The sequence below is a fragment of the Mesoplodon densirostris genome, chromosome 7 (genome assembly GCF_025265405.1).
Source record: "Mesoplodon densirostris isolate mMesDen1 chromosome 7, mMesDen1 primary haplotype, whole genome shotgun sequence".
Taxonomy (NCBI): Eukaryota; Metazoa; Chordata; class Mammalia; order Artiodactyla; family Ziphiidae; genus Mesoplodon; species Mesoplodon densirostris.
In genome coordinates this window covers 35712499-35735640 of record NC_082667.1, presented here as the reverse complement: position 1 = coordinate 35735640, position 23142 = coordinate 35712499, and the positions used below count along the sequence as shown (strand labels likewise).

The 23142-nt window shown below is 38.4% G+C and overlaps 1 protein-coding gene across 1 annotated transcript in view; it reads left to right on the top strand.

Moving 5' to 3' along the window:
* The first annotated feature begins 562 nt into the window (after positions 1-562).
* ANO5 (anoctamin 5) overlaps positions 563-23142 on the top strand; it is a 103663-nt gene continuing 81083 nt past the window's right edge. Inside the window, 3 exon segments of the mRNA XM_060103573.1 lie at positions 563-1023; positions 1025-1341; positions 11800-11843. Coding sequence (XP_059959556.1) covers positions 563-1023; positions 1025-1341; positions 11800-11843 — 822 coding nt within the window.

Sequence of the window (23142 nt, the reverse complement as noted above, 5' to 3'; positions counted from 1 at the left end):
TTTGATAAGGTCTCAAAAACCTAGAACCAATTCAGAGGAGCCTGTGAAGAGCCTGTGACCATTGGCTCTGCCTGAGGTTGAAGTTCTCAAGGCACTAAGACACACTCTGAGGTGGAGCAGGGCTCAATGGAAAATGGGTTAGTCTTGATAGCAGCTAAATTTTTAACACATTATGCCTGCACTGTATAATGTGACCCTCAAAAGTCCCTTAGGTGGCTACTGTTAGGCTTACAGAAACTTGACCAATGCCATCTAACTTTTAAGGGGCAGAGACTGAATACGAATTCACGACAAACATGTTTGACTTTCCACCAACTGTGTTAGAAATCGCGTTTGAGTCCTGGAAGCGGACCCTGACAGCTGCGAAGTTAATACGCACGCGCAGGACTCGGGAGGAAGGGGGCTGCTAGAACCTTGGAGACCTGGCCACGCGCGGGCCACCCTTAAGGGGGGGGGGTCGCCTTAAGGAAGGAGGGCTTTTTCTCACCTGACAAAAAATAACTTCTCAACTGGGAAGGGGTTCTCTTCGAGTGCCGCCCATGCTAGGTGGAGTGCTGGGCAGATGGAAGAGGACCAGGCCAACTGGCTGAGGACGCAGCTGGCCCGTCGGCTGGCATCGGAGGATAGTTGAGAGAGAGGGGAGGCGGCAGCCCGGGAGAACCGGGAGAACCAGGAGCCCGGGACGAGGGCCAATCCGGTGGGATGGGACCAGCAAGGCCTGTTGAGAAGGGAGCTGGCCGGCCGAGGGGCCCGGGAGACAGCGGGCCCCAAAGCGGGACAGGAGGCGGCGGAGACGGGGCCGAGTGAGTCAGAGGGCGGGAGCGAAGAGGGGCGGGGTGGCCTGGGGCCCGGCAGGCCGGGGGGCGGGGAGATAGACGCCCCCGTGGAGGACTTGGGGAGGAGTAGGGAGAGGCGGGGAGAGAGCGCCCAGGCGGACTCAAAAGAAGAGCCGCCAGGGAGCCAGAGGAGACAGAGCTCGTGGAAGCCGGGAGACCAAGAGGCCGGCACGTTCCGGGAAACATACTGGGAGGTCCCAGGAGCGCTACAGGGAGAGCGCGGTGAAGCCGAGGGTCAAGGGCCAGGTCGAGTGGAAGTACCGGCTGGAGAAGAAGCCCAGCTGGCTGAAGCCCCCGACGCTGGTGGAACCCGAGGAGAATGAGGTTTATAAAGAGGATCTCTTGATCCCGGCGCAAGTGCGGCCGCCCACGATCAGATTCAGTCTCCAGGCCAGATCTCGCCTCCAGTCGCAGTGGTTGGCAGTCGGCTGTCCCTCGAGCAGTGTCATCAACGAGCTGGCGAAGATGGGCGACCCGGATGTCATGGAAATGGTGCAGGAGGAAGGTAGGAGCCGGCGGGGTGGCGAGAGGGAGAGGGTCGGGCTCCGTGAGTGGACCGCGCCACTCTAGGCGCGGGGACCCCGGGGGACGTTGGCGGCCGTGCGGCCCGGATCCCGGGGATGTTCGCGTAGCGGCGTGCCCTGCGCGAGACGGGGATTGCAGGCGAACGCTCCCTGCCCGGACCGGGGATTTTTTCGGGCTGCTCCCGAGAGGCCAGCACCTGTTCAGAGCCACCCGTGCGGTTCCGAGACCGCCCTCCTTGCTCCTCTGGACGCCGCGGAGCGGTCGCACAGTGCAGGGAGGCGAGGCGAGCACGCCGGGCGAGTGAACGAGGTGCTCAGGCCTCTGAACCCAGGCGGAGGAAAGGAGTCTCTCACCGTGAGAGTCTAAGCTTAGGGCGCATGACAGCAGTTCCCTGTGTGGGGAGCTGGCCCTCGAGTCTTGTTGCCCCTTTCTATTCGCCGATTATTGCTCAAGCTTTGAGATTATCGTTAATTATGGAAGGGCAGACCGAACCCTAAGGTCCATCAGTTTGAGATTCTTAGGTACTTGGGGAGGATGCTGTTTTTCGAGCTTTCATTGAATCTTTAGTTCCGTTGAAAAATGTTTGCCCATTGTTTGCTTCGGGGTTTCCCGTCTCCCAGTACCCATGATACTTGGACTTTCTTCCTGAGCCATGCCTGAGGCCCCAGGAACCGGCCAGAAGCTAAACAGGTGTGGGTCCAGGGAAATACCAAGCCCTCTGGGACAGGACGGAACAGAGAGAAGGCCAACCCCTGGAAACTCCCGTGTGGCCACCCCGGACCTGTATTCTGTGGGTCTATTTTAGTACACGCATTTTCCTGAAAATGCATGCATTTTTCTGGGTCTATCTCCAGGACCCTCAATGATACTCAGTTCTCTCAATGACACTCTACTTTCATTTCTTGTTTAGTGTTAGGTCTAAACATGGAAACAGTTTTTTTTAAGTAATGAATGATCTAAGAAGTCATACTACTTAGTCTTCAAAGACACCAAGAAATAAAGTGCATTATTGCATCCTCCTCCCCTTACTTAACAGCTTGAGATATACTTTATTTACATACAATTAAAGTCACCCATTTAACACGTACAATTCAAATGTTGGTATATTTACAATTTTGTGATCACCGTAATCTAATTTTAGAACATTCTCATCACCCCAAATAGAAACCTCTTAGTAGTCATTCCTCCTACCCCACCCCCACTTCCCCTACCCTCAGCTCTAGGCAGCCTCTAGTCTATTTATTGTCTCTCTAGACTTGCCTATTCTGGACACTTCATGTAAACAGACTCACACAATATGTGGTCTTTGTAACTGGCTTCTTTCTCTTAGCATAGCGTTTTTGAAGTTAATCCATGTTGTAACTTGTATCAGTGCATTATTCCTTTTTATTGCCAAATAATTTTCCATTGTATAGATATATCCACACTTTATCCATTCATCAATTGGTGCACATTTGGATTATTTCCGCTTTCTTGGCTACTGTGAATCATGCTGCTATGAAGATTTATTGCAAGATTTTGTATGAAAATATGTTTCTATCTTTCTTGGGTATATGCCTAGGAGTGGAATTGCTGAATCATATGGTAGCTCTATATAAAACATTTTGAGAAACTGCCAAACTGTTTTCCAAGCGTCTGCATCATTTTTCATATTTTCACCAGTAATATATAACAGTTTCAATTTCTCCACATCTTCACTAACATTTGTTATCGTCTGTCTTTTTTATTTATAGCAACCCTAGTGGTTGTGAAATGCTATCTCAACGTGGTTTTGACTTACTTTGTTTCAGTGACTAAATGTGTTAAGTACCTTTTTCAATGCGTATTGACCATTCATATATCTTCATTGGAGAAATGTCTTCAGATCCTTTGCCCATTTAAAAAATTGAGTTATTTGCCTTTTAATTATTGTGTTGTAAGTGTTCTTTATATATTCAGTGTATCTGATTTGCAAATACTTTCTTCCATTTGGTGGGTTCTCTTTCCATGTTCTTGATGGTGTCACTTGAAGCAGCTCCCCTTTTTTTAAACAAAAAATAATTTAAAGATAGAGGGGAAATGCAACTATTGAAAACTTTAAACTTTGACTAACGGCTGCTAAATAATGCAGTAAACTTGTTAGGGAAAATGATTGATGTTCAGTGTGCAAAAGAAGTCAAATGTCTTTTAGACAAATAAAATTAGAAGTCCTAGTCTGTACTTATTCAGTGGTTTCCTCCTTTGCAGAGAATTATTTCCTATTGTAATTTCAGTAATCTGAAGCTCTTAATAGATTTTTTTTTCATTTGAAGCATTCAGTATTTACTTATAATCAGTCCTTCTGAAGTAAAGCTATGAGAAATATATTCTTCATTGAAGGAAGAGTGGAGGGAAAAATGTGGAATATGTAACTTTATACATATAATGAAGGAAACAATATATCAATATGGCATTACAGAGATTGACCATTACTCTCTCTCAGATGTTAGAAGATCTAATTTAGCCTCAGGATAATTTTGCTTACTAGAATGTACACGTAAATCAGTGTTACTTGAGCTTGAGGTCATACTGAAGCTTCAGTCCATCCCAGAAAGGTTTTAGAACTTTTCCTGAAGTAATTTCAGTTCCCCTTTTCTTGGCAAAGACTTTTGTAATTGATTTATATTTCCTCTTGTTGTGATCAAAGCTTTGCCTCTGATTTGGGTGAAGGTAGGAGAAAAGGATATTAATGTGGAATACATGTATTTGATGGTTGGGTCTTATGAATGCATCCTGCCCAAATTCCTATAACCTGTTTTGTTCATAGATCCAGAATCCAAATAGCAAAGACAGTGGCATTGGTAAGAGCAGAGCCTAAGGAGCAGGGTGGTCCAGCCCACTCAGATGACTTATTTTTCTAAATGTCTTTCAATATGTTGATTAATTTGCTGAGTTGGTTTTCTTGCCCATTATTAGTATTTCTGTTTCTTCTAGGGTTATATGAAAAGTGCATTGCAATGAGGATGTATTTTTTAACATTGACAGTCACGTGGATTTTTGGAAACCCAGTTCTAAATATATGTTTCTTTCTGGAGTTTAATGACACAGTTATGAAAACAAAAGTGTTGTTTGCAGAAGGCTGAACAATACTGGGTTCCACAGCATGAATTTTTGAGCTACTTTTATTCCTATGTTTTAAAATATAAATGGATTTCTTAGAGTAAGCTCCCCAATATAGGTAAGCCTGGATCTGTGTATTATGTAGTTCCTAAATCACCTTTGAAGAGTAAATATGAGAAAGTTAAACAATTGATTAACATGTGATAAAATTTCTTCCCGGAGAGAGAATGTTAACATTGTGTCTTTCAGGCATAATAGATGTTTCTAGGATTTGTTATATTTTCTCAGTTTATTTTCTTAACAGTTGAACATTTAAGCAATCAGTGATCTCCAATTAGCTGTTTTCCCACAATCTAATAATTTTTAAAATGAAATTATAAGGGCAATGTGTAATAGACCATTTAAATAGTTATATAAAGAAACACTGCTAGTAAAATATCAATGTTGCTGAAATTGAACTATTGACTGGTTGACATTGTAAGGAAGTTCTGATTTGAAATATTCTTCCTTTGGCTGATTTATGACACATTCAGCATTGGAAAAGAAAGTTTAAGAGTTTAACATTGGAAAAGGCAGTTTTAAAATTGAATATAAAGTTGCTTGTGTCTTTACAACTACATCAAGCATTGTATTTAACCAAACCACCTATCCTTTAGTAATATGAATATTTGATTGCATATGATTGCATATATATTATTTTATGCTGCTGGAAGAAGTGTAAACTGAGAAGACCATTTGGTAAATGCAAGGGCTATTTTTGGGTTCTGGATTTGCTGCAGTGTGTATTCTTAGTAATGTGCTTTCAGTGAAAACTCCAAGCTGTCTTTGGGCTGGCTTAAATTTTAGCTCATATTTTATGATTCTCCATAGTGATTGATATTAAACCCTTCGTAGTTCTGGTTTCTAGCCCACAGGAAAAGTACAGTCAATTCTATTGACTTTAGAGGAAGGAGGAAGCAGGAATAATGAGAAGCCGATCTAGAGTTGTTGGCTTCAAATCTTGCCTCTTCAGAGAGGCCTCTGTTTTGACAGAGGTTTGAAGATTATGCACAGTTTCTTCATCTTTATACTCTGAGTGTGAAAGTGTATCTGAGTCTATGGCATGTGTGAACATATGTGTGTGAGAGAGACAGAGTGAGAGTGAGTTAGTGAGCACTATGTGTCAGAGGGAGCATGGTGTGTGAGGAAATACATATTCTTTAATCTTTCTGCTTTTCAGAAAGGGTTACGGTTTACAAAGTGTGCTCTACCTGGCTCTCAGGGAGCTTGCAGTCTTGTGGAGGGAGGTGTAATTGGGCTAGGTACCCACAAAGGGCTTAAGTTCAGGATGGTATGGGGGCAGGGAAGAGGCTAACTGTGGGGCAGATGAGGAGGTTTCAGGCAAGGCTTGAAAGGAGGATGTCAAAACCGATATAAAGTGAAAAATAAGCAAGAATTAGACAAAAAAGATACTGTTGGGGCTTCCCTGGTGGCGCAGTGGTTGAGAGTCCGCCTGCCGATGCAGGGGACGCGGGTTCGTGCCCTGGTCCGGGAGGATCCCCTATGCCGCAGAGTGGCTGGGCCCGTGAGCCATGGCCGCTGAGCCTGCGTGTCCGGAGCCTGTGCTCCAGCCACAACAGTGAGAGGCCCGCGAACCGAAAAAAAAAAAAAAAAAAAGGTACTGTTGTTAGATCCAGGGCGAGGAAGCAGCAAGTTGAAAGGTGAAAGCGTAAGAGAGAACTAGTACGGACAGGAGATAATCTGGAGGAACTGTATTGACCCCTTTCCACATTCTCAAATAAATGCATTGCATCAAGTTCTGATAGCAGTTTGAAAATATTTTTTAACTAGGTGTTTTATGTTAAATGCAGCAAAAATAATTAGAGGAAGGAGGGGTTAATGCTTCCAGTTTTTCTACTTTCTTTTCTAAAATACAGAATTATAAAATACTCTATAACTCTAGCTTAAGGTGTGCATTTGTTTGCTCTTTGCTTGGAACTATATTTAGTTCTATGCACAGTAGTGACTGTTTTTGCCCTCAAGAAAATAACAGCCTCCTTATGTCAGTGTGCAAGTACAATACGTTGAGAGACAAAGCATGTATTTCTTAGAATCCTGTTCCTTATCAACTCATTATAAGAGTTTGCTAGATTGGTTTCCTTTTTATTGGAAAGTCCAATGAGAGGTGGTCAAGACATTTTGGGATTTTGAGCTGTACATCTAGACAGTATTCATGGGTAAAACCCTTTGAAGATGGTACTGTATAATATTTTATATTTTTCAAATAATTTTTACTTATATTTTTAATCTTTTAGATGAGAAAACTTGTACTCAGAAAAGTTGTGATATGGCTGTAGCTACAGTTTTTTAGTTTTCAAGCTTTGCTTATGCTAGCTATTAACTTTTTAATAGATCTTGCAACAAAAAGACCTGAATACAAAAGATATTCTTTCATCTTTATTCTGACACTCTAAAACTCATCCCAAAGAATTTTAAACAGTTCTGAAAATTAATAAAAGAATAGAATATATCCTAATAATATAGTAATATCAACAAGAATAACTAATATCCATCGATCACTTCTGTGCCAATGACTGCATGAAGCAATTTACATGCATATTTTTCATTTAATGCTTGCACATATCTTAGGAGATAGACATTAATGCCATTTATGTGATATTTGGTAACTCTGAATTTATGTCACATTCTTAAGTTGCAAGGAGGCAAGGAAATGTGTTTTTTTGTTTTTTGTTCTTTTTTTGCTAGAGCTCTTTGCTGTACCATATAATTAGTATCTTGTTAGTAAAGAACAGGAAGAGAAAGGATATTTGTGGGGAGCCAGCAGCATCTGCTGTGTTAATTGCCCACCATTAATAATCTTCCCCATTTCATTAAATGAAATCTCGAATTGCTCAAACCTAGGAGTCTTTAATCTTCTTTGTCTCTCCACCTGCACATCTGAAATTTGATAGCAGTTTGTTTCCAATTTTTGCTCAAATATCTAAAATCCATTTATGTGCCTTCATTTGCACTGTTCCAACTCCAGGCCAGACTGCCATCATCTCTTGTGATTCATTGCAGCAACCTCATAATTTGTTTCCTTTCTCCATTCTTACTTTCTTTTAACCAATTCTCCAGTCAGCAACTAGTGCTTTTCATAAAATTTAAATGTAAATTCTATTTAAAAGCTTTTTTGTGGCTTACTGTTTCTCTTAGGAAAAAATACAGGAAAAAATACAAGGTCCTCCACAAACTGTCTCCCACTCCATGCCTGTCCAACATCTTCTCAGGCCTCTCTGCCATTTACCTACTCATCTCTAGCTTGACCTTCGTTTCTTTCAACACCTAAAACTGTTCCTGTCTTACAGCCTTTATGTGTTCTTATGTGACTTGTATCCTCTCAACTTTCACATCTCAGTATAAACATTACTCCCTCAGAGAGATTTTTTGAGTTTCTCATGTCTAACTTGCACCCCTCCCTGTTTCTCTCTCCCTCTCTCTTTGCTCTTTTTGTCTCTTTTATAGCATTTATCACAATTTTTGGTCTGTCTCTTCTACTGTACTGTAAATTTCTTAACAACAGAAAATCAATACATGTTAGCCATTATCACCGTCATTATCAGTATTATACTGATGATTAATGTCAAGAGCTGTGAAAAGTCTGAGGTTTTACTGCACATGGAAGTTAACCAAGTAGCCTGTTACAATTTCATGTTTACTGGTAGAAGATATGAGACACCTGGATCAGAGACAAAGGACAGTTTACTATTCACAGCATTAACGATAGGGTGAGTAGCAGCATGTTGCAGTTTCCTGAGCCCAACTTGCCACAGATCAATGCAGAGAGGACCTGCACATTCGATGGGTGGTTTGCAGTACAGGAGAGCAATCTGAGCTTAGGGAACTTGAGTCTTTTTTATTGGTCAGTAATTTGCCTTCCCTTTGCTCTGGAGGGAGACACTGATCCAGTCTTCCAAGACTGTAAGCAAATGTGTCCTTTGCTCCTGAAGGAGTCTCTATCTCTATCTCAACAAAGATCCTTGAAAAGATAATCCAGAAGGAAGGGAAGTCCGTGTCTCGTTTGCAAGATGTGCAGAAACTTGAAAGACCCAAGGAGAATTGTATCCCAACAACAACTACCCTTAACTGTTCATCCCTAAGTAACATACTTTGGTTTTGCATAGCTAACTTTATATAACTGAAATATTACTAAATATTTCTGCCTTTTTTGCTGAACTATTTTTGGGAGATTTATCTATGTTTTTGCATGTAATTAAAATTAATTCACTTTTGTTGCTAACTATAAAATGTGGTATGATTATACCACATTGTATTGATCCATTTTTCTATTTCTGGATATTTGAGGTGATGTTGATTTTCTAGTTAACCCCAATAATACTGTTATGAACATTCTTGTACGTTCCCATAGTGCATGTATTTCTACTGAGTTTATACCTAAGATAGCATTTTTAAACTTCTTGATATCAGAACCGCTTTATACTCTTAAGAATCATTAGGAACTTCAAAGAGCTTTTGTGTATATGAGTTAAGTTTACTGGTATTTACCAAGGATATACACTTTTCCACTTCTGTTCAACATAGTACTGGAAGTTCTACCCAGAAGAGCTAGGCAAGAAAAAGTAATAAAAGACATCCAAATTGGAAAGGAAGAATTAAAATTGCCTCTGTTCACAGATGATATGATCTTTTATTTAGCAAACCCTAAAGATTTCATAAAAAACCTGTTAGAACTATAAATGCAGTCAACATTGATAAAGTATCATAATATGAAGTCAACACACAAAAATCAATTGCATTTTTATATATAAACAATGAACAATCTCAAAAGGAAATTAAGAAAAATTTTTTACATTAGTATCAAAAAGAATTAGATACTTAAGAATAAATTAACCAAGAATGTGATGACTTGTACAAATAAGACTACAAAACTTTGCTGAGAGAAATTTTAAAAGTCATAAATACATGCAAACACATCTCTTGTTCATGGATTAGAAGACTTAATATTATTGAGATGTCAATACCACCAAAGTGATTTATAGATTCAGTGCTATCTCTATCAAAGTTTTAATTATGTTTTTTGTAGAAATAGGAAAATCCATCCTAAAATTCATATGGACTCTCAAGGGACCCCAAATAGCCAATCAATCTTGAAAAAGAAGAACAAAGCTGGATGACTCACTGATTTCAAAATTAACTACAAAGCTACAGTTATCAAAATAGTATGGTACTGGTGTAAAGACAGATATATAGACCAATGGACTAGACTAGAGAGCCCAGAAATAAACTCTTGTGTGTATATGGTCAAATTATTTTTTACAATGGGGAAAGGTAAGTCTTTTCAATAAATGGTGCTGGGAAATTTGGATATCCATGTGCAAAAAAGTGAAGTTGGGTCCTTACCTAACACCATATACAGAAATTAACTTAGAATGGATCAAAGACCTAAATGTGAGACATAAAACTATAAAACTCTTAGAAGAAAACATAGGACAAAAGTTTCATGACATTGGATTTGACAGTGGTTTCTTGGATATGACACCAAAGGCACAGGCAAGAAAAGAAAAATAGACAAATTGACCTCACAAATATGAAAAAAAATTGTGCCTCAAAACACACTGCAAGTAAAGTAAAAAGTCAAACCACAGAATGGGTTAAAATATGAGCAAATCATATATCTAATCCAGTTAGAGAACTCCTAAAACTCAACGATAAAAAACCAAACAACCTGATTTAAAAATGGACAAAGGACTTGAATAGGCATTTCTATAAAGAAGATAGAAAAATGGCCAAGAAGAACATGAAAAGATACTCAACATCGTAATCATTAGGGGAATGCAAATCAAAACTACAAAGAGGTACCACCTCAAATCCATTAGGGTGCCTACTATCAAAAAAAAATACAGAAGTTGGAGAGGATGTGGAGTAATTGGAAACCTGGTGCACTCTTGGTGGAAATGTAAAATGGTACAGTATGGTGGTTCCTTAAAAAATTTAAAAAAAGAATTACCATATGATCTAGCAATTCCACCTAGTGTATATACCCAAAAGAATTGAAAGCAGGATCTTGGAGATATTTGTACACCCATGTAGATAGCAGCATTATTCACAGCAGCTAAATGTGGAAGCAACAGAAGTGTCCATCAGTGGATGAATGAGTAAGCAAAATGTGGCATACATATACAATGGGATATTATTCAACCTTAAAAAGCAGGAAATTCTGACATATGCTACAGCATTGATGAAACTTGGGGACATGCTATGTGAAATAAACCACTCACACAATGAAAAATACTACATGATTCCACTTATATGTGGTACTTAGAGTAGTCAAAATCATAGAGACAGAAAGTAGAATGGTGGTTGCCTGGGGCTGGGAAAGGGGAGAATGAGGAGTTGGTAATGGGTATAGTGTTTCAGTTTTACAAGATGAAAAGAGTTCTGAGATGGATGTTGGTGATGGTTGCTCAATATTATGAATGAATTTAATACTGTTGAACTGTATGCTTGTTAATGGTTAACATGGTAAAATTTTATATTATGTGTATTGTATCACAATAAACAAAATTGGGAAAGAAAAGAAAATATACAAATGGTAGGTTTATATTTTCTGTATTTTCAGAATATATACTAACATTTCCTAAAATTAGAGTTACTGTGGATGGCTCTTAAGTGGTAGCAATATTTTATTCCATTCTCATTGTGATTTTCTCCTCCAAGTTTTTGACTTGTGAAATATTTCTCAGTGTTTTGCAAATTGGAGTCCATAGAGAATAAGAATCAGAATTCTATATTTAACAGTTTTTAGCATCAGAAACTTATTTGAAGATGTATTTCAGTCCAAATGACTCAGCACATAACTATCATGAAGATATCTGTGTCAGGAAAGTAATTTGGCCTATTTAAAACTGGTAGTCCTCTATTAGTCCTTTACTTGTAACCAGTGTGGTTCAGTTCCAGGAAAACACACTGATAGAATAATAAATCTCACATGGTGAGAACTAACAGATAGGGATGGACATCCCTACTGAATGTTTTCCTCTCAGCAGTTGTGTGGCTATGGAATTACAACTGTATTAATCACAGTTAAGTTTATTTCTTAGTGGGTGAGATTATAACCTACACATTAGTATTTGATGATTTTCCTCTATATTAAAGACAGTTTTTGGTGCTGAATTCTTTTGAGTTTGTTTTGAACAACTTAGCTCCAGGAAGATCTCGGATGTTTTCTTCCAACATTATTTTCTTTGGACTTCTTTTGTTTAAATTTTGAATTCTTATTTTCTCCTTATGCAGACTTTTAACATACTGTGATTGGTTGGCCGTTTTAACATGATTTTGTTGTTGTTGTTGTTTAATTTAGAGAGAAGAGCCAGTGGAGAAAAACGTTTTTTTGAAGTAAGTGAGGTAAGTTAAATATATGTGTTAGCCTCCTATAAGTCAGAACAAAAAATTGAACCAAGGTTAGAAATGCATTTCATATGAATACTTAGGTCTTTGTACTCCAGTTATTTACTCATACTACATTCTTAATGTTTTGTCCTCCAACATATTCATTTTTAAGTAAGTAAAGCAAGTTCCATGTTTCATGCAGATTTAATACTGAACCTTTCTGGATGTTATAAGGGAGCAACCATAAGTTAGGATTTGTTTTGAGGCTTTCTGTGAAATAAACTCAGAAATGCTGAGACTTGATGTGCAAGATAATAGTATTTGGCTTAATACTTTGCTTGCCTATAATGCAGGTATAATATTTGATAGCTTTTTTGTTAAAGTTATTAGTAGTATGTGATTAGTACATTTTTACTGAGGTATAATTGACATATATTAATTTCAAGTATACAACATAATGATTCATATCTGTATACACTGTGAAATATCACCACAGTAAGTCTAATTACCATCCATCATCATATAAAGTCACAGATTTTTTTTTCTTGTGATGACAGCTTTTTTTTTAAACAGCTTCAGTGAAGGCTCCTATATTTTTATAAAGTCTTTATTGAATTTGTTACAATATTGCTTCTGTTTTATGTTTTGGTTTTTTGGCCTCGAGGCATGTGGGATCTTAGCTTCCCCCCAGGGATCGAACCCGCAACCCCTGCATTGGAAGGTGAAGTCTTAGCCACTGGACCCCCAGGGAAGTCCCTTGTGATGATAGCTTTTAAGATTTATTCTCTTAGCAACTTTCAAATATGCAATACAATACTATTGACTATAGTCACTTTGCTATAAATTACATCCCCACGACTTATTTGTAACTGAAAGTTTGTGCCTCTTGACACCTTTCACCCATTTTGCCTACCTCCAGCCACCTCTCCTCTGGCAACCACCAGTCTGTTCTCTGTATCTGTAAGTTTTGTTCTATTTGTTCATTTGTTTTGTTTTTTAGACTCCACATATAAGTGAAATCATACAGTCTTTTGTCTTTCTCTGTCTGACTTATTTCACTTAGTGTAATACCCTCAAGGTCCATTGATGTAGCAATTGGCAAGATTTTATTCTTTTTTTTATGACTAAGAAGTATTCCATTGCACATATATACACATAAAAATATATATATAATATATATATATATATATACATCTTATTTATTAATCATCCATTCATGTATACTTAAGGTTGTTTCCATATTTTAGCTATTGTAAATAATGCTGAAGTGAACGTATGGGTGCATGTATCTTTTCAAATTAGTGTTTTCATATTCTTTGGATAAATAACCAGAAGTGGAATTGTCACATCCTGTGGTAGTTCTGTTTTTAATTTTTTGAAGAATCTCCATACTCTTTCCCATAGTATCTGTACCAATTTATATTCCCACCAGCAGTGGACAGGGGTTCCCTTTTCTTTACATCCTTGCAAACACTTGTTATTTCTTGTCTTTCTGATGATAGTGATTCTGACAAGTGTGAGGTCATATCTCATTGTGGTTTTGATTTGCATTTCTCTGATGATTAATGATGCCAAATGTCTTTTCATGTGCCTGTTGGCTATCTGTATTTCTTTGGAAAAATGTTTACTCAGATCCTCTGCTCATATTTTTTAAATTGTATTATTTATTTTTTTGCTGTTGAGTTGTATGAGTTCCTTATATATCTTGGATATTAACCTCTTATTACTTATATGATTTGCAAATATTTTCTCACATTCAGTAGGCTGCATTTTCATTTTGTTAATGATTTCCTTTGATATGCAGAAACTTTTTAGTTTGTTGTAATCCTGCTTGTTTATTTTTGCTTTTCTTGCATTTGCTTTTGGAGTCAGATCCAAAAATTATCTCTAAGACTGATGTCAAGGAGCTTACCACCTATATATTTTTTTCTAGGGTTTTATGCTTTAAGGTTTTACATTTAATTCTTTAATCCATTTTGCATTAATTTTTGTGTATGGTGTAAGATAGTGATCTAGTTACATTATTTTGCATGTGACTGTCCAGTGTCCCCAACAGCCCTTATTGAAGGAGACATTATCCTTTCCACATTGTATTTTCTTGGCTCCTTTGTCATAAATTAATTAACCATATACGTGGGTTTATTTTTGGGCTCTCTATTCTGTTCTATTCATCTATGTTTCTGTGTTTATATCAATACCATTATGTTTTGATTACTATATTTTTATAATATAGTTTGAAATCAGGAAGCATGATGCCTCCAGATTTGGTCTTCTTTCTCAAGATTAGTTTGTTATTCAGGGTCTTTTGTGGGTCCAGACAAATTTTAGGATTGTTTGTTCAGTTCTGTGAAAAATGCCATTGGAATTATGATGGATTGAATTAATCTGCAGATTGCTTTGGGTAATATGGACATTTTAACAATATTAATCTTCCAATCCATGAACATGGATATCTTTCTATTGTTTTGTGTTCTCTTCAGTTGCTTTCATCAGTGTGTTACAGGTCTTTCACCTCCTTGGTTAAATTTATTCCTAAGTATTTTATTTTTTTTGATGCAATTATAAATGGGATTACTTTCTTAATTTCTCTTTATGAGAACTCATTGTTAGTGTATAGAAATGCAACTAATATTTATGTATTGATTTTTTTAACATCTTTATTGAAGTATAATGGCTTTACAATGGTGTGTTAGTTTCTGCTTTATAACAAAGTGAATCAGCTATATATATACATATATCCCCATATCACTTCCCTCTTGCATCTCCCTCCCTCTGTCCCACCCTCCCTATCCCACCCCTCTAGGTGGTGACAAAGCACTGAGCTGATCTCCCTGTGTTATGTGGCTGCTTCCCACTAGCTATTGATTTTACATTTGGTAGTGTATATAAGTCCATGCCACTCTCTCATTTTGTCCCAGCTTACCCTCCCCCCTCCCCATGTCCTCAAGTCCATTCTCTAGTAGGTCTGCAGCTTTATTCCCGTCCTGACCCTAGGTTCTTCATAACCATTTTTTTTATGTTCCATGTATATGTGTTAGCATATGGTATTTGTTTTTCTCTTTCTGACTTACTTCACTCTGTATGACAGACTCTAGGTCCATCCACCTCACTAAAAATAACTCAATTTCGTTTCTTTTTATGGCTGAGTAATATTCCATTGTATATATGTGCCACATCTTCTTTATCCATTCATCCGATGATGGACACTTAGGTTGCTTCCATCTCCTGGCTATTGTAAATAGAGCTGCAGTGAACATTGTGGTACGTGAGTCATGTGTATTCATTTTATACCCTGCAATTTTACAAAATTTAATAATTAGTTCTAACAGTTCTTTGGTGGAGTCTTCAGGGTTTTGGTTATATAAACTCATGTCATCTGTGAATAGTGACAGTTTTACTTTTCCTTTCCAATTTGTAGGCCTTTTATTTATTTTTCTTGCCTAATTGATCTGGCTAGGACTTCCAATACTATGTTGGCTGAAAGTGGCAAGAGTGAACATCCTTTTCTTGTTCCTGATCTTACAGGAAAAGCTGAAAGCTGTTTAGTATGATGTTAGCTGAGGGCTTGTCATATATAGCCTTTATTATGGTGATATATGTTCCCTCTATACCCACTTTGTTGAGAGTTTTTAATCATAAATGGATGTTGAATTTTGTCAAATGGTTTTTCTATATCTTATTATTTTTATCTTTGATATGACCATATGACTTTTATCTTTCGTTTTGTCAATGTGCTGTATTATGTTGATTGATTTGCTGATGTTGAACCATCCTTGCATCCCTGGAATCAATTTCCACTTGATCATGGTATATGATCCTTTTAATGTATTTTTGAATTTTGCTTGCTAATATTTTGTTGAGGATATTTTCATCTGTGTTCAAGAGGTGTATTAGCCTGTAATTTTCTTTTTTTTCTTTGTGGTGTCCTTGTCTGGTTTTGTTATCAGGCTAATGCTGGCCTCATGAAATGAGTTTGGAAATGTTTCCTCTTCTTCAATTTTTTGGAAGAGTTTGAGAATGATAGATATTAAATTTTCTTTGAATGTTTGGTAGAATTCTCCAGTGAAGCCATCTGGTCCTGGAATTTTGTTTGTGGAGAAGTTTTTGATCACTTATTCAATTTCCTTATTAGTAATCAGTCTGTTCAGACTTTCTATTTCTTTCTGATTCAGTCTTGAAAGATTGTATGTTTCTAGGAATTTGTCCAACTCTTCTATGTTGTCCAATTTGTTGACATATAATTGTTCATAATAATCACTGAGTCTGCTTACATTTACATTAATTGTACTTATTGCCATTTTGTTCACTGTTTTCTGGTTGTTTTCCTCTCTGTTCCTTTCTTCATCTCTTGCTCTCTCCCCTTGTGGTTTGATGAGTTTCTGTAGTGGTATGGTTGGATTCCTTTCTCATTATCTTTTTTGTGTCTACTATAGATTTTTGCTTTGTGGTTACCATGAAACTCACATATATTAACCTGTGTGTGTGTGTGTGTACACACATACAGTTCATATTAAATTGATAGCTAGTTGTTTGAATGCATTTTAAGATTCCACATTTTTACTCCCTCACATGTTTTATGTTTTTGAGGTCACATTTTACATCTTTTTATTTTGTGTATCCCTTAACTAAATATTGTAGTTTTAGTTATTTTTACTAATTTTGTCTTTTATCCTTCATACTAGCTTTATAATCATCCACTACTTTTACTATATATTTATCTTCACCAGTGAGATTTTTGCTTACATATGTTTTCTTGTTATTAATTAGTGCTCATATTTTTTCAGCTTAAAGAAGTCCCTTTATGTGGGAAACGGTCAGCCTTGAGAGCAAGCTGCGGACATACCAGGCATGCTGCCGCTGTTCGAAGGGACTGTGCCTACTTGTTCCCCTCCTTGTTTCATTCCATGGGAGATAAGTCACCAGGGCCCAGAGATCAGAAAGAATTGTAAAATGAGACAAGCAAAGCTGTCTCCCCCCTGCACGTGCAGGTTATTTTGGATGATTCTGGGCTTATGGGTTTCCTCCCAGGGAAGTTAACCTTGAAGATGAGACAGTCTGTAGATGATGTAAACCACCATCTGGCAACCATCCTCCCTTTTTTCTATTCTATATAATCTGCAACTGTAGCATAATAAAATTTGCCTTGCAACCATCAGTTGACTTTGTCCTTCTGACCCCATTCATTGGTGCTACTTCAGTTCCTTACCCCTTCCCTTCTGACCCTGGGTGATGAAATCCTTTCTCCAGCTGGTCCATGGCACCTTTAATATTTTGTGTAAGTCCGGTTTAGTGGTAAGTCTTTAGAGGCAGCAGGAGAGCACAGGGCTGGGGCACACCCACTGCTTTTAGTGATGGAGCAGGAGAGTGCAGGGACGAGGCACTCACACTGGCTTTAGCTGGACAGTGGGAGAGTGTTATCACTGTGTGCACCCACTGGTGCTAGCAAGGTAGAGGGAGAGGGCAGAAATGGCCCCCACCAACACCTCTATCCCTAGAGAGAGTCCTAACAGGCCCTGCCCCTCTGCTAGATGCTTTAAGATTGGCAAATGAATCTTTTTTCACATATAGTTTACGTGCTTTTCAAACTGCTTCTTTTGTGGTGGGTGCCAGGGTGAGTGAGTCTATAGATGAGCCCTTTAAGAGTAGAATCTTAGTTCCCTATAGCCCTTTGGGTCTCCTGAACATAAGCCCTGTTGGTTTTCAAACCATTCATTTTGGGGGCTTGTCCCTCCAGTGCAGGTCCTAAGGGTTGAGGTGCCTGATGTGGGGCACAAACCCCTCATTTCTCAGGAAGAAGCTCCATATTTGTGAGATCCTTCCTGATTATGGGTGAGCCGCACCCAAGAGTGGGATTTTTGGTGGGATTGCATCTCTGTTTTTCCCACCCTCATCATTGTGGCTCTTTTATCCTTTGTTTTGGAGGTGCTAGTCAGATAGTTTTCATTTTTTAGAGGGAATTGTTCCATTTGTAGCTGGAGATCTGGTGTGTCCGTGGGAGGAGGTGAGTTCAGGATCTCCTTATACTGCCATTTTGAACCTGATAAGTGCTTATTGATGACTATGCCAGGGTTTAAGTTACTCAACATGAATTAAGTAAATATATTAAATAAAATTATAAATAATAAAGTTAAATACAATTTTCAAAAATATAGGACTCTCTTAAGCAAAGTCCTTATTTTATTTGTATAAACTTGCAAATAGATACTAACAACTTAATTTTTTTTCTTAATTTTTTTTTTTTTGTATACAGAGTGTAAGCATTCTAAAAGTATTTCAGATAAAATAATCTTTCTGTTAGGCTCTAGTTGACCCAGAGCCATACTCATACAGTTGGATGTCCTTGAATTGGGTTAGGGATGAACAGCCAAATAGAAAAAGTCTCTTTAAAAATAGCTTTTTAGGGGCTTCCCTGGTGGCGCAGTGGTTGAGAGTCCACCTGCCAATGCAGGGGACACGGGTTCGTGCCCCGGTCCGGGAAGATCCCACATGCCGTGGAGCAGCTGGGCCCGTGAGCCATGGCCGCTGAGCCTGTGCATCCGGAACCTGTGCTCTGCAACGGGAGAGGCCACGACAGTGAGAAGCCCGTGTACAGCAAAAAAAAAAAAAAAAAAAAAAAAAGCTTTTTAGGAGTGACTGAAATTCCCACCCTGGGAAACACAACTTACCAGAATAGGTTGGCTGTGTGCTGCTTAGTTGGAAAAACTGGCTCATTTAGCTGGTTGACTTAAGATTTCTAGAAGTTCTGGGATCCTTTAGAAGCTCACTGACCAAAATGCTGAGAAAAATAGAATATGAGAATTGAATAAACTATGAAAAGCATTTGGTCCAGTTATTTTTACAGTGTAATTTGTAGACCACCTGAATAAGGATTATATAAAGAATTTCTTAAAAATGCAGACTCCTGGGACCAACCTCAGACTACTAATCAATATTGTTGGGGATAAGGTTAGGGAGTCATGATTTAAAAAGAGCACCCCAGTTTATTCATATTGCCATTAAAGTTTGGAAACCACTGTCATAAAGCATAGACTCCACAACTAAAGTGATGTAATGTGGCACAGAGAACATATTTATTTATTTATTTATTTATTTAGTGATACACGGGCCTCTCACTGTTGTGGCCTCTCCCATTGTGGAGCACAGGCTCCAGATGCACAGGCTCAGCAGCCATGGTTCACGGGCCCAGCTGTTCCGCAGCATGTGGGATCTTCTCGGACCGGGGTACAAACCCGTGTCCCCTGCATCGGCAGGCGGACTCTCAACCACTGCGCCACCAGGGAAGCCCAAAGTTTTTTTTTGTTTTGTTTTGGTTTTGCGGTACGCGGGCTTCTCACTGTTATGGCCTCTCCCGTTGCGGAGCACAGGGTCAGGACGTGCAGGCTCAGCGGCCATGGCTCATGGGCCCAGCCGCTTCACGGCATGTGTGATCTTCCTGCACCGGGGCACGAACCTGTGTCCCCTGCATTGGCAAGCAGACTCTCAACCACTGCACCACCAGGGAAGCCCAGAACATATTTATTGAGTAAGTTAGTGAATTAAGACAATTATCTAGAAAATAAAGAACAACAAAAATTAAAGCTTACATGTCTTTGGAGAAGACTGAGGAAAGATTTATCTTATGAGATTGACTGATGCAACTTGAATGATAATAATAATATTGTCATTTTTATTTTGTTCATATTGACGTAGCAATAATATACTTCTTACAGATCTTTATATGTATTCCTCAAGTTAACTTCAAGTAGTTATGAATTACTTCATATTCTTTGCTTGTTTGTGTATCTTTCATATTTATATGTATATTCCAAACTTAAACTTCTGTAATAAAAAACATTCTCAAGTCATATTTATACTTTTCCTTACCTCTGCACATTTCAAGAGCAACCATAGTATTTTAGAAATAGCATATGTCATAATTTTTAGTTGTTTTTAGTGTTACTTTTATACGATGGCAGTAAGTGACAGGGGAATGTTCAACCCTATGAGAATAGCACTATCATACCAAACTCCCTTTAGACTCAACCTATAGTTAGGTCTAGCATATATATATATTTTTAATATAAAGTATGTTGGAATAAAAACAGCACTTCTCCAAAACAAAGATGAAGAATGGCTGATAAGGTTTAGAGTTATTAAATGGGTATATTATTGAATTAGCTCCAAACTGACTGTTGCTCTTACTTCCAGAAAGATGGAGTAGACAAAAATTTCTCTATTTCTTTTGCTAGGTATAGCTAAAAACTCTGCACATTTTATGTAAAACAAACATAATAAGACTGTGAATGTTAGAGAAGAAGACAAACTGGCTAGGAACTTTGGGACCCAAGGAACAACAGTGAAGTTAGTTCCCTGGATTTTCTCTTTGCTTCCTATGTTGCAGACTGGGTGCTTGAGAAGCCAGTAATACAGAAATGGTAACTGGCACAGACAAATAAAGCATCAAGAAAAACCTGTACCCCCTAGCCAATGGTCCAGGAACAGGGTGATGTAGGAGGACAGACAATTTTTGGTCAATAACTGCTCGTTGTAGCCAACCACCACGGGAAAAAAAATTGTTGTCCTGCCACCATCCCCTCCAAAAGAGCTCACGTGGGGAGACTAGACTTTCACCCCTGCCTGGTGTAACAAGGTGTCCCAACTTCCTATAGAGTTGGTGTCAGAGAAGGCTGAGTGGGGAGCCAAGACTTTCATCCCCCACTGGGTGATAACATGTCCCTCTCACACACTCCCCTGCATGGTGTCAGTGGAGACAAGGTGAATGGCCTGGACTTCCACTCTTATCAGTGGTAACAAGGTATCAACCCTTTTTTGCTGTGTTGGTGTCAGCGGTGGCCTGGTGGAGAGCCAGGAGTTTTACCACTGTTTAGCAGTAGAAAATCCACTTCCATACCACTCCCTGCCATGGTGACAATGAGGCCATGTGGGGAGCAGCAGGTGGCACCCTTGCCCTTTCCAGGTAGGTTGGGATCAGGAAAGACCTAATGATAAACTTGAACTCCCACCCCACACAGCAGTAATGGGAAACTGTCCGACCACCTCACCACCCGCTGGTGCCCACACAGGCTGAGGGGGGAACCTGGACTTCTACCCCCACCAGGTAGTGAGGCATCGTCCCACTGACCTGACCAGAGTGGGTCAGAGGAGACCTGGTAAAACAGAAGATTTATATAGAATCTAGAGTCTTATAATAGCCCCAAAGCCCAGATTTCTGTAGAAAATCACATACAATGCCAAGAACCAGAAGGATATCAACTCAAATGAGAAAAGACAATCTCGAGATACCAATGTTGAGGTGACACAAATGTTAGAATGAGCTGATTAGGGTTTTAAAGCAGCTGTCATAAAAATGCTTCAATGAGCAATTATAAACATTGTTGAAACAAATAAAAACTAAACATACTCAGCAAAAAAAAAAAAAGATGTTTTAAAGAAGAACATAGTGGAAATTTTAGAACTGAAGAATAGGATAACACAAAAAAACTCAACAGCAGAGGGGAACAGATAGAGGAATGAATCACTGAATTTGGAGATAGAATAGAAATTACCCAACCTAAACAGCAGAGAGAAAGAAACTGAAGAAAAATAATGAACCAAGCCTCCGGGACCTGTGGAACTATATCAAAGGTCAAACATTTGTGTTATTGGTAGTCCTAGGAGAAGAGAGTGGGCTGAAAAAAAATTTCGAAGAAATAGCAGCTGGAAATATCTCAGTTTGTTAAAAGACATAAACCTTACAGACTCAAGAAGCTGAGGGAACCACAAATAGGATAAACCCAAAGAAATTCATACCAATCAAACTGAAACTTGTTCAGAAAACTAAAGACAAAAAAAAATCTTGAAAGCAGTGAGAGAGAAACAACACCTTAAATCTAAGGGGAAAGTCATTAAAATGACAGCAGATTTCACATTAGAAACCATGGAGGCTAAAAGAAGCAATACAGATTTTTTCAAGAGCTCAGTGCCAAATCAGAATTCTATAGCCAGTGAAAATACCCTTCAGGAATGAACAGAGAAATCAAGACATTCACAAAAGAAGGAAGGCTAAAAAAATTTTTCACCAGCACATCTATTCTAAAAGATTGGCCAAAGAAGTTCTCTAACAGAAAAAAAAATGATAGAATAAGGAATTTTGTAGCATGGAGATGAAGGGAAAAATCAACAGAAAGAGTAAAAGCATGAGTAAATGCAATAGACTTTCTGTCTTGAGTTTTCAAAATTATGTTTTGACAGTTGAAGTAAAAACTGTAGAACGTCTGATGTGGTTCTCAATATATGCAGAGAAATAGTTAAGACAATTATAAACAAAGAAGGTTTGGGATTGTAAAGGGAAGTGAGGGTTTTATACTTCATTTGACAAGTAAAACATGTATACTGTAAACTGTGATAAATAATGTATATATAATGTAATTAATATCAAAGCAACCACTTAAAAAACTATACAAAGATATGCTCAAAAACTGTTTAGATAAATCAAAATGGAATTATAAAAATATTTCCAATAACCCATGGGAAGTCATGAAAAATAAAACAAACATAATACAGAAGAAACAAACAGAAAACACAAAAATAAAATGGCAGAACTTTTAATTCCTAATACACCAGTAATTACATGAAGTGTAAATAGTCTAAACACACAAATTGAAAAGAAAAAAGAGTTTGGCAAAGTGGATTAAAAAATGCAAGTAAAAGGATTAAAAATATACATTATGGATGAAAATAAATGCAAACACTAACAAAAAGAAAGCATGGGTGTTATATTAATATCACATCATTAATTACACATTGGAGTAAAGAAAATTAGCATGGACAGAGCAGGACATGACATAATGATAAAAGGAGTCCATCCAACAATGAAACATAGCAATGCTAAATTTGCATGCACAAAATAATAGCATCATAATATGTGAAGCAAAAACTAATAAGTGGGGCTTCCCTGGTGACACAGTGGTTGAGAGTCTGCCTGCTGATGCAGGGGACACGGGTTCGTGCCCCGGTCCGGGAAGATCCCATGTCCCGCGGAGCGGCTGGGCCTGTGAGCCATGGCCGCTGAGCCTGCGCGTCCAGAGCCTGTGCTCTGCAACGGGAGAGGCCACAACAGTGAGAGGCCCACGTACCCTGCCAAAAAAAAAAAAAAAAAAAAACCTAATAAATAGGAAGGAGTAATACACAAATCTACAATTACAACTGGAGACTTCACTCTTTTGTCAATAATAGATGGAAAAACTGAATTGAAAATCAGTAAGATATAGATGAACTCACATCAACTAACAGGATGTAGCCAACATTTATATAGTATTCCACCTGACAGCAGCAA